Source organism: Sinocyclocheilus rhinocerous, unplaced genomic scaffold (assembly GCF_001515625.1).
Source record: "Sinocyclocheilus rhinocerous isolate Xijiao unplaced genomic scaffold, SAMN03320098_v1.1 scaffold1646, whole genome shotgun sequence".
Classification (NCBI taxonomy): Eukaryota; Metazoa; Chordata; class Actinopteri; order Cypriniformes; family Cyprinidae; genus Sinocyclocheilus; species Sinocyclocheilus rhinocerous.
The window spans coordinates 210,106-221,849 of NW_015644630.1; the positions used below are offsets into that span (position 1 = coordinate 210,106).

An 11,744-nucleotide genomic window follows, 5' to 3' on the forward strand; every position below is an offset into this window, starting at 1 on the left:
TGTATGTGTATAACAAATATATTTGTTTATTTTGTTTTTTTTTATTTTGTGGTCAACGATTATTTGGTTGTTTGTGTTATTATTTTTATTGTTAGTTGTTTCCTTTATTGAACCGGGCCAGTAAGGGTTTTTCTACCAAGGGCCGGCTGTGGATGAATAATTGACATCCACTTGTTTGTTTATATAATTAGTAATTTTCTTTTTCTTTTGTGCGTGTGTGTATGGTGTGGAGAGTTTGTTTGTTTCTAGGAGCTGCGGCCTTATTGCGTAGGAAATTGACTGTTCCCTTCTCTTCTTTGGTGGTGGTGTTTACACCGTGTGCCGTGACTGATCACTTCACTGGGGCCCGGGTGCTGTGAGCGCGAGTGTGCAGTGCGTGTGAGGGGAACGTGTCTATCTTTTGCCCGGGCATTTCTTGAGAGAGGCCGCAGCTTCTGTTCTTTTAAACATATTTGAATGATTGGGGCTTGTCCTTTTTCATGTGCCTCAGATTTTATTTTGATGAATCATAATACACTTTTGTATTTTTGTATTAAATACCTGTGTCTCCATTCTCCTTGTCTTTAGTAGGGAACCTGTGCGCTGGTCATATTCTCTGGGTGAAATTCCCAGGGTGGCGTAGTCGAATATCAATATATGCAGTGTTTTTGCCCCTTTAGGGTATGATTTATTTTGGCTTTTGAACCCCTTTCCCTCTGTCTGCTCCGTGAGGATGCCACACTGGGATTTTCAAACACATTCTTGATGGTTGGGGAAAAAGCCAGAAGATCATCAGGGATCCAGCGCTCGCCCATCTTTGGGAAGGAGTTATAAACCAAACCCGCATCCAGTCCAGCGACAAAAGCACCTGTAAGGGACCATTGGAGAAAAAAAAAGCACTTTATTATTGTATAGACTTAAACTATCAAATCTGACTAAACAGCCTTAATATGTTCCTCCTGATGTATTGAGTTACAGATTCAAGTTCCAAATTCAATTCAAGTTAAATGCTACTGACAGCATATGACAGCTGTCATAAAATAAAAACTACAGAAATAGCAGATTACTCTGCATGCGAGTAAAAAAGAACGTTAGACTAGTTTTCAATACATGGATTTTACGAAAGGGGATTAGGGCCAAGCAATAATACAAAAAATAAAACCATCTCGAGATCAAAGTCATTATAATGCGAGATTAAACTCGTACATTTTTTTTTTCAAGAAAAATGTCGAAATAAAATGTTGAGTTAAATCATTACATTTCGAGAATAAAGTCGTTGTGTTTCGAGAAAAAAATCCTTAAATTTAGAGAAAAAACTTCTAAATAAAATGTTGAGAATAAACTCATTCAATTTCGAGAATATAATAAAGTCGAAATAAAATGCTGAGAATAAACACGTTCGTTTGATCTCGCTGGACAGTGTTAATCAGCGTCTGTAGTGGCGCAGGTCATGATGCTCGTGGATGAAGCGTATGCGCCTTTTGCCAAACTCGCTCTTCTTCCTTTTTTCATCACTTATCACATCAGAAAAGTAGAAATCAATCGCCTAACGAGTGTTTAATAATGATTTATTAATTGGGTTGGTTTAGGGGTAGGTAGGCTATAGGGAGGGCTTTGCTGTGTACCAATAAGGCAGCGTCTATTTAATAATTTTAATAAAATCATTTACACAGTATGTTATTATTGCATGCTGTTAATGTACAACAATACTGAGGTGGAAATAGTATCTGTCACTATTTATAAGTATAAATAGCATCTAATTACTATTTACACTTATTGCAAAGATCTGCTACTTTTACATATCTTGCATTAGAATGACTTTAATCTTTTTTTTTTTTTTATCATTATTATTATTGCTTGGCCCTAATCCTCTTGCGTAGGATTTAGTAGCTGTTTTAAGTCATTATTTTTACCACATTATTTAATATTTGTTACAAACACAGATAGTTAATTTACATTTAATAAGAAACACTATGTATTTCAATAGCTCCAATCTGTGTCTGTTATCTATCTTTTTTTAACACATTTATTCCCGTACTGCAGAGTCCTGCACGAGCCATGCAAGGAAAAAGAAATAAAATTAAGAAACAACTGACAATCTAATATTAGTTTGTTCTTTTCTTTTAGTTTAAAAATAAGCATGTTAGATTAATTTGTTCCCAGAAAATTATAAATAATAATATGTGCACGTTTCAACTATAACAAATTAATAAAACATGCTCGCAAGTGATAGTTATTACTGCATGTAATATGCAAGGCCCTGTAAATTACACATTTTACATAAAATTGCAGGTTTGCACATTCACTGATTGTATTCAATGTGTTATTTTAGTCAATTTTTAATGCAGGGGTTCTCAACTCTGGCCCTCGAGGTCCAATTTACTGCAGAGTTTAGCTCCAGCCCTAATGAAACACACCTGAAGAAGCTCATTAAGGTCTTCGGGACAGAGATGGTCGTATTATTGGGAGATGCGAGGGTCTGTAGTACTTGCCGTTGGAAAAAGTGTAACGGCTATCTTGGGTCACGTAAGGCACCTCAGCCAATCATACAACAGCCTCTGGTCTCCTTCCCTGCGGACCACCAATGTACACGCCTTTTTGGCTAAAGGTTGCAGGCTTGCTTTCCAGTGGCTTTGTTCAGGGTCACTAGACAGCTACTGGCGGGTGAGTTTGATCAGACTTGGAGCTAAACTCAGCGGGAAAGTGGACCTCGAGGCACAGAGTTGAGAAGCCCTCATTTAATGGCTCGTAGAAAGTGTGGTTGTTTTCTAATTGCTGTGATTATTTCATGTGAGCGACAGGAGGCTGGAGAGGAAGGATTGACACTTGGACAACCTTACTGCCTTGTGCATATGGTTATAAAAGAATCAATTTATAATAAACACTGCACCACACAAGTCACGTCATGTATTTGGCTCATACCTGAGAGAGCCGTGAGGAAGACCAGGCCGCCTGTAACCTTGGCAAACCTCCTTAACTGCAGCAAATTCCTGCTGTCGGGAATCTACAGTGGAGCAGAGACGGCAGTATGATATGTGACGCATCCGAACCTCCTGAAACAGCAGCAGGCAGAGCTGAAATCACAGCTTACCTTGTTGGCAGGCAGCATGAGAGTGAGTCCCGTCCAGAGACTGGAGCAGTACAGCAGCAAAGCGGAGCCCAGATGAGCCGCCAGCCTGTACTGACTGACACGGGGAATGTCGTGTGATTCGGTTTTCTCCTCCAGACCACTCTTCACCATGTACCATCCCAGAAGACCCTGAGCACGTGCATCCATTAACAGATGTTTATTACACAGCACAATCTGAATGGACTGAAACTGATGACAGTATGCACTATGCACCCTTTACAATTTTAAGATGTACTAACTACTACAGCATCATCAACATTTCAATTTAAAAAAAAAAAAAAACATACAAGAGTTAGGTTATATAGAAGTGGTTCTATATGTGACCCTGGACCACAAAACCAGTCATAATTTTCGAAATTGAGATTTATACATCATCTGAAAGCTGAATAAATAAGCTTTCCATTGATGTATGGTTTGTTAGGATAGGACAATATTTGGCTGAGATACAACTATTTGAAAATCTGGAATCTGAGGGTGCAAAAAAATCTAAATATTGAGAAAATCATCTTTAAAGTTGTCCAAATGAAGTTCTGAGCAATGCATATTACTAATCAAAAATTAAGTTTTGATATATTTACAGTAGGAAATTTGCAAAATATCTTCATGGAACATGATCTTTACTTAATATCCTAATGATTTTTGGCATAAAATAAAAATCAATAATTTTGAATAAAATGGTTTTATTTCTATTTCTATTTTTATTTTTAATTGAGCACCAATAATAATTCACAAAAACTGAGCAGCAAATCAGCATATTAGAATGATTTCTGAAGATCATGTGACACTGAAGAGCATGTTGGCCACAATTATTGGCACCCTTGGAAATTCTTATGAGTAAAATATCTCTGAAGTATATTCACATTCATAATTACATTTTTTAGCACACCAGGGTGACTAGGAGCATGAAATTCTCCATCCATGATTTCCTTTTCCACAGGATTATAAATATGAGGAACACAAATACCAAGTTCCCTTAATCATCCATCACAAGGAGTAAAACCAAATAATGTAGTTCTGATGCAGAACAAGACTGTTGAGCTTCACAAAATAGAAAGTGGCTGTAAGAAAAGAGCTAAAGCATTGAAAATTCTCATTGCCACCATCAGGGCAATAATTAAGAAGTTCCAGTCAACTAAAGATGTTACAAATCTGCCTGGAAGAGGACGTGTGTCTATATAGTCCTAATGCACGGTGAGGAGGAGAGTTTGAGTGGCCAAAGACTCTCCAAGGACCACAGCTGGAGAACTGCAAAGACTAGTTGAGTCTTGCGGTCAGAAAGCCTTAAAAAAAATTCAAACAGCCCCTACATCACCACATGTTGTTTCAGGAAAAATCCTCCTCGCTCATTCAGAAACAAACTCCAGCATTTTCAGTTGTCAGACACGACTGGAACTTTGGCAGGACTGGCTTCTATGGTCAAAAAAGAGCTTTTTGGCACCAAACCCACCAGATAGGTATGGTGCAAAGAGGGATAAATAGTAGCCCATGCCCACAGTTAAATATACTGCTGGATCTTTAATGTTGTGGGCTTGGACATCTTGTTCAGATACATGGCATCATGGATTCTATCAAATACCAACAGATAAAAAAAAATCTAAACCTGACTGCCTCTGTTAGGAATCTTATAATGGACCGTGGTTGGATCTTCCATCAGGACAATGATCCAAAACAAACATCAAAATCAGCACAGAAATGTGTCACTGAGCACAAAATGAAGCTTCTGCCATGGCTGTCCCAGTTCCCTGAGCTGAACCCTGTAGAAAATGAGTGAGGTGAACTGAAGAGAAGGAGCTGTGAATCTGAAGGATCTGGAGAGATTCTGTGTGAAGGAATGGTCTCTGATCTCTTGTCAGGTGTCCTCCAAACTCTTCAGGCATTATAGGAGAAAACTCAGAGCTGCTATCTTGGGAAAAGGACGTTGCAATAATTAGGTGCCAACGTGAACTAGAGAAATTTATTTCATAATGAGGTTCCCCCCCACTTTCCATTGTTTTACTTCAATGATAGGTTTGAATTTTGTGATTTTTTTTGAATGAAAGATCAAAAGGATGAACCATGCAGATTTATTTTCACAGCCACCTTTGCTCTTATTTACCAAGGGTGCCAATTTTAGTGGAAGGCACTGTACATTTATTCATTTAGTGCATCCAAATCAACTTACAAACGAGGAATGCGCCAAAGCCAAGCATTTATCCTACAGAGGCAGTACTCGACTAACCAAACTTCCTTGTTTGTTTGTTTGTGTGTGTGTGTGTGTGTGTGTAGAGATGAGATTTCACTGCATGGTGACTGGTTACCTGGAAGACGACAAAGCCACACAGGCCCAGAACACGAGCCTTCATGGAGTGGCTGAAGTAGCCTCTTTTCCAGAAATATACTGTAGGAAGAATGTAAGCTAATCCAACCAGCAGGCCCCACATGTGGTGACCCCACTCCATGTAGAAGATGAACTTAAACTCTGTCAGAGTCATGTCATGTTTCAAGCTGTGAAAAACAGGGCGTAATTTTTTTAATGCAATTTCCATGTAACCAAACACACTAAACGTACTGCAGCTGAAGCATCATACTAGAGCCCGACCAATATATAATTTTGCCAATATTATCGGCCGATATGAGCCTGTCACCGATATATCGGTATCAGCGAATATGCCGCCGATATGAATTTTTTTTTTACAGAACATATAACGCAGATAAAATGCTTGAAATGGTGTAATTACGTAGTTTGTCCAGCAGAGCTTTAAAGCTTAAGTCTATGGAAAACCATTGAAACTTTGAACGGCCATATCTCCGTAACGGCATGGCGAATCCGCACTAAATTCGGGGGATCCCTTCTGCTTGAGGAACCCTCTCGAACGCATCGATAGCCCTCGGGAGTTACGGGTGGTTATAATTCGCAGTCCGGCGCCGACCAATCAAGCGATCCCGGGGGGCTACCGACGCGCGGAGGGTTATGTTCGAGAGGGCTCCTCGAGCTGAAGGGATCCCCCGAAATTTGGTGGAGATCCGCCGGCGCGTTCGCGAGATAGTGACACCGTACTATAATATACACAAAGAATATCGGCCGATATATCAATATCTCCCTAATATCGGTATCGGCCCCAAAAAACCCATATCGGTCGGGCTCTACATCATACCTGTACAGTATCAGTGCAAATAATCAGGTGTACCTTTGGTAAATGTGACACCTGTACTAAGAGGAGAAATATACTCACATTTTGAACTCTGGGAACTGTTTGTACTTGGAGAACTCATCTTCCCACTCCGTCAATCTATGACACACAGCCATCAGTCAGTGAGTGCAAAGTTTGTCCAGACAGCAGTAAGGTCAGAAACATATTTCAAGAACATAACAAGTGTTCTTGCGTTGGACTGGCAGAAACAGGTACTCGGGGGGGCAATAGAGTTCCCATCAAACATCTGCGCTATTAAACCGAATGTGTTTAATAGCTAATGTTATTAGTCATGACAGTTGACTGGCTTTTGATTCTCTTCAAACTGTTGCTCAACACTGTGTTGCATCAGAGGGTTTTTGCTCACAAATGCTTGCTAGAGCTTGAGAGTAAAACAGAACATGATTTCATCGCTTTTTTTAATTAATTGATTAATTACAACATCTATCTATCTATCTGTCTGTCTGTCTGTCTATCTATAAGTCTGTCTGTCTATCTATCTCTCTGTCTATCTATCTATCTGTATGTCTATCTATCTATCTGTCTATCTTTCTGTCTCTGTCTCTGTCTGTCTATCTGTCTGTCTGTCTGTCTATCTATCTATCTGTCTGTCTGTCTGTCTGTCTACCTATCTATCTGTCTGTCTATCTTTCTGTCTGTCTGTCTGTCTGTCTTTCTATCTATCTATCTATCTGTCTGTCTGTCTGTCTGTCTGCCTATCTATCCATCCATCTATCTATCCATCCGTCTGTCTGTCTGTCTGTATGTCTGTCTGTCTGTCTATCTGTCTGTCTATCTATCTATCTGTTTGTCTATCTACCTATCTATCTATCTATCTATCCATATGTCTGTCTGTCTGTCTGTCTGTCTATCTATCTATCTATCTGTTTGTCTATCTACCTATCTATCTATCTATCTATCTATCTATCTATCTATCTCTGTCTGTCTATCTATCTATCTATCTGTCTGTCTGTCTGTCTGTCTGTCTGTCTATGTGTCTTTGTCTGTCTGTCTATCTATCTATCTATCTATCTATCTGTCTGTCGGTCTGTCGGTCTGTCTGTCTGTCTGGTGACCATTTTGAACATATATCTGGTATTAGTATCAGAAATTGATTTGAATATACAATAAATATTACATGTTGTAATATGATATTCAAATATTGTATTGAAATTGTATTGAAATTCAAAGCTTACTGGGCATCATCTTGGAAATGAAGCATCATGTCTTTAAGTCCGTAGCATACGCAGTCAGTGTTATTTCTCTAAATAAGTTATGATGTGTGTATTTTTTTATGTCTTGACTGAGCTACATATATTTCAGTCTCTTCAAGATCACGCAAATTCTATGGCGTTTTACTAACAAATACGTTTCCACGGGAATAAAATGTTATGTATATATGGTGAATTAATTATTCATTTACAGTTTTTCTCAGTCGCTTTGGTGCATTTCTCACATCACTATTTACATTTGCACAACAGTTAGTTCAACCTCCACAACATTTAGTCATTTGTGCACATCATAGTAGCAGTTTCTCATTCCTTCGAACAAATTGCAAATGCTTTTGGACATGCATCAATTGCTTTCATACAACTCTCTGCTGTTTTATAACATTATCATTTGCTTATGTCATGTCAGTCAAAATTAACTATACTTGTGAATGCTGAATAGTCATTCCATATAAAACTAATAGTCCTCATTTCATTGCTTGAGTCATTACATACAAAAATGTTGGCTTTTGCAGGTTATCAACTAGGTTTTGCAGTTTGTACTAATTGTTTTGAGAACTGCATTAACTGTTGTGCAAATGTAAATAGTGATGTGAGAAATGCACCAAAGCGACTGAGAAAAACTGTAACCAAAGTTTAAATCATTGACTGCTTCAAAATGCCGTTAATGAAATCATTGTTGAAACATCTGCAGTTAGCCTACTGTACGAATAAAAACAACAATTACATAAACAGTGAATAACTGTACAAGGTGAATTAAGGTATACAAAGCATAAATCTTCATTCAGATTTCATGAGCACTTTGTCATTTGAAATGCATATGTTGAGGATCTCGTCCGTCTGATGTTCATCTGATGTTTGCTACTGTGATGAATATGAACGTAACTTTTTAATACAGAGGGGAAATTCCCGACATTAAACAAATAACCGCTTACATGCTTAGGACGTTTGTGTTGTAAGAACGCACAGGAATACATCAGATATAGAAACGCTGACTCGATAGGTGATGTTTTCTCACTGAAATCAATTCAATAGAATGTATGGGAACACTAGAGAATATCAATATGGCGGCGCGTTGGCTTCACTTTTATGACCTCATGAGCAATCCAGTTCTCTGTTATAGATCAGTGCATTGCTCCAACAGCCTTTGTATTAGAAACACTGATACAGCAGCGTTAACCAGATTACTGTTATTTAAGGAAACGGTAGCAGGTTATAAATCCTTTTTTTTTTTTTATATATAAAAAATAGATTTACAATGTTAATAACTGTGGTAAAACATCTTCACAGTCTGTGATAAGGGTCCATTATGCTGGTTTAATGAGAAATAAATTATATTAAACTAGCATCAAATGCATTGTTTCCACATATAAGAGTAATTATGGTAATCCTAATGAAACGCTAAACAGAGTGGAATAGCAATACGAGTTCATGAGCACCATACATATTGGTTCAAGTGAGTAGTTTTTTTTATTTATTAGATAGCAGCTTCATTTTAAAGATTTAAAAGTCAATCAATTGAAACCAAAATTAAATGATTGGTTTAAGCCCTGAAATTCCATACGGGTGCATCCCTAATAATAAAAATAATAATAATAAAAATGCTTATAATAGCCAAATGTCAGTATTCAGAAAAGTCAGTGATCTACAGAGTTGCATTATTTTAAAAATATTAACCAAGCAGTTGGAGCATGTTATATGAAGACTTACTTTGCACTTGTCGTTCCCTAAGTGAAGAACAAGCGTAATCATTATACAAAGACAGATTTAAAATAATCATTTGAGGTTTTGGGTGCAGATCCCGAAAGCACACGTCCAACCTCAGCTTCAGGAAACAACGGGTTATCTCCATTACAATCACTAGAGCAAATCGTGACACATCAGGTCACTCACTACAAAAGCTCTACACCAACCACTAGGCTCCTAAACATTAAAAGACTACACACAATCACCGTTAGATTTTTGTCTAGTCATGTTTGCCTTTGTGCAGGTGACTTTATGAGGTATTGATGAACTTGTGTTTTTACCTGGTAAACCCTCCCAGGACCACGGCGCCCAGCACCAGCCCGCTGCAGCCCACCAGCCAGAGGCCCAGCACACGATCGCTCGCCGCGCTGGGGATCGACGCTGTCCCGACGGACACATGTCCACCTTCTGTGGTCACTGTGGTCTGTCCTCTCTTCAGCAGCCACTGTCGCAAAGGGGTTCGCTGTCGACAATAAAGACATATTTCAGTCAATAACTACAGTATATTTGACATCAGTTATTTAAGTATCGAGTACAAGTAAACTCTATAAATAATGGCACCGCTGACTACACTTATTAAATGTTGAGGTGCTGGACCGATGGCTGCATTTACACTGTACATAATCATCACCTAACAGCACACCTGCCACATTTATCCAGCTTTGATATACTGCCATCATCTGGCATGTTTATGTGAATTTATTCTTATTGTTGTGCATACTATCATCTAATGAATTAAGTGGGACACAACCTTTTTTTTCTTCAGGTGACCCTGAATGTAAGGTTGTTGTTGTTCAGTAAAAAAAAAAAAAAATCAACATATCACAATAATTTTTTAAAGATCATGTAAGACTAAAGACTGGAGTAATGGCTGCTCAATGTAAATAACTGTTTAATATATGAACTAATATATTTTATTCAAATTTTGCATATTATTCTTGTAACAGTTTAAATCATTGATCAAATAAATGCATAGCATAGTAATCTTCTTTCACAGAAACCTCACTGTTTTTTTGTTTTTTTCCTATTGTGCAGCACATTGGTCAACCTACGTTGTGCTTAATAGTGCTACATAAATAAAATTGACATTTGTACATTTTGAAGTATTTGTACTTTATGTAAATTTCTGTAAGTATCTTCCTAAAACAACAATATAAATATAATCCAGCAGATAATTGCATCAATTTCATAACTAAAAAGGAGTGTAATGTACAGAATAGTGTCCCCTTTGTTTTATTGGGGGTCGTAGAACGGCTCACGAAGACATTCAACTGTGTGAATTCAGTTATTGCTTTCTCTCACGGACTGTACGCAAACATCTTTTATGTGAAATAGCGTATTCATGGCCACACTAAATATAAATCAAGCTGAAATTTTTAGGATTCCTCATTCAGCATCATATGACCCCTTTAAGTGAATTATAGTGTTTTTTTTATTTATTTTGACTGTATTCATATAATGGGAGGTAGTGGCAAAATTTCACCTGCAATGAGTCAGGCGTCACATTGCGACCTTTATAAATGTGAAAATGTCTGGGATTTTTAACAGATGTGTGTGTGTTTCTGGTGATCTGAATGAATGCACAGACAGAGCGTGTCGCTCCGACAGCGTGAGAACGTTCTCCGGGAGCGCCGATGTTACGAGATTATCGGTTTCAGTGGGCGGAGCAAACATGAATATTAATGAGTTTCCCGGACATGTGCGTGGAACCAAGTGGAACTGAGAATTTCAGTTCAAGCTCCTTGTATCTCAGCAGGTTTAATGGGATATTTTAAAAAAGGGTAAATATATTTACAGCGTTGCACAAACCTATGCCTAAACTACATTTGTTCATCATTTTATAATGTTTGTATTAGTCTGCACGTTTTGTGCAGTCGTCACTGACTGAATGATTGCAGACATTCAGCACACTTAAGCTAGTTGTGACTTACTTTGATTTCAGTTCGTTGTGCTGCAGCTTGCAATGCTTTAAAACTGTAATAGAGAGTACTAGAGTTAGAGGGTCAAATAAAGATGCAAGGGATGCGTTTTTAGCCGATTCTTGAAGATGGCTAAGGACTGGAATTGAGTTGGGCAGATCATTCCAGCAGGAGGGAACAGTTTATGTAAAAAAAAAAAAAAAGCCTAATTAAGAATATATATATATGTTTATGAAACTTTATGACTAGCCTATAAATAATGTTGAATGGGTGTTTGCTGTGCATCAAAAACATATGTCTACAGATAAGTTTCTATAGGTTTATTTCATTTGTTGCAGGCAGTGATGTATTAATTTATTCATATTTATTCATTCATGTTATAACAACTAATAACAGACACAGTTTTAAAGCATCGCAAGCTACAAATGAAGAGCACAAAGAACTGAAATCAATGTAAACAACTAGCTGAGGTTTGCTGTGCTTTATCCTAACATTACACAGAGACTGCCTGCAATCATTCAGTCAGGGACGACTGCACACAACGTGCACTGTAAACTAATAAAAACATTAT

The 11,744-nt window shown here is 37.9% G+C and overlaps 1 protein-coding gene across 1 annotated transcript in view; it reads right to left on the bottom strand.

The window, feature by feature from the left end:
- Positions 1-11,744, bottom strand: part of LOC107758569 (cytochrome c oxidase assembly protein COX15 homolog) — a 16,341-nt gene that overhangs the window by 3,477 nt on the left and 1,120 nt on the right. Inside the window, 6 exon segments of the mRNA XM_016576339.1 lie at positions 719-847; positions 2,902-2,983; positions 3,071-3,238; positions 5,407-5,593; positions 6,322-6,378; positions 9,536-9,717. Coding sequence (XP_016431825.1) covers positions 719-847; positions 2,902-2,983; positions 3,071-3,238; positions 5,407-5,593; positions 6,322-6,378; positions 9,536-9,717 — 805 coding nt within the window.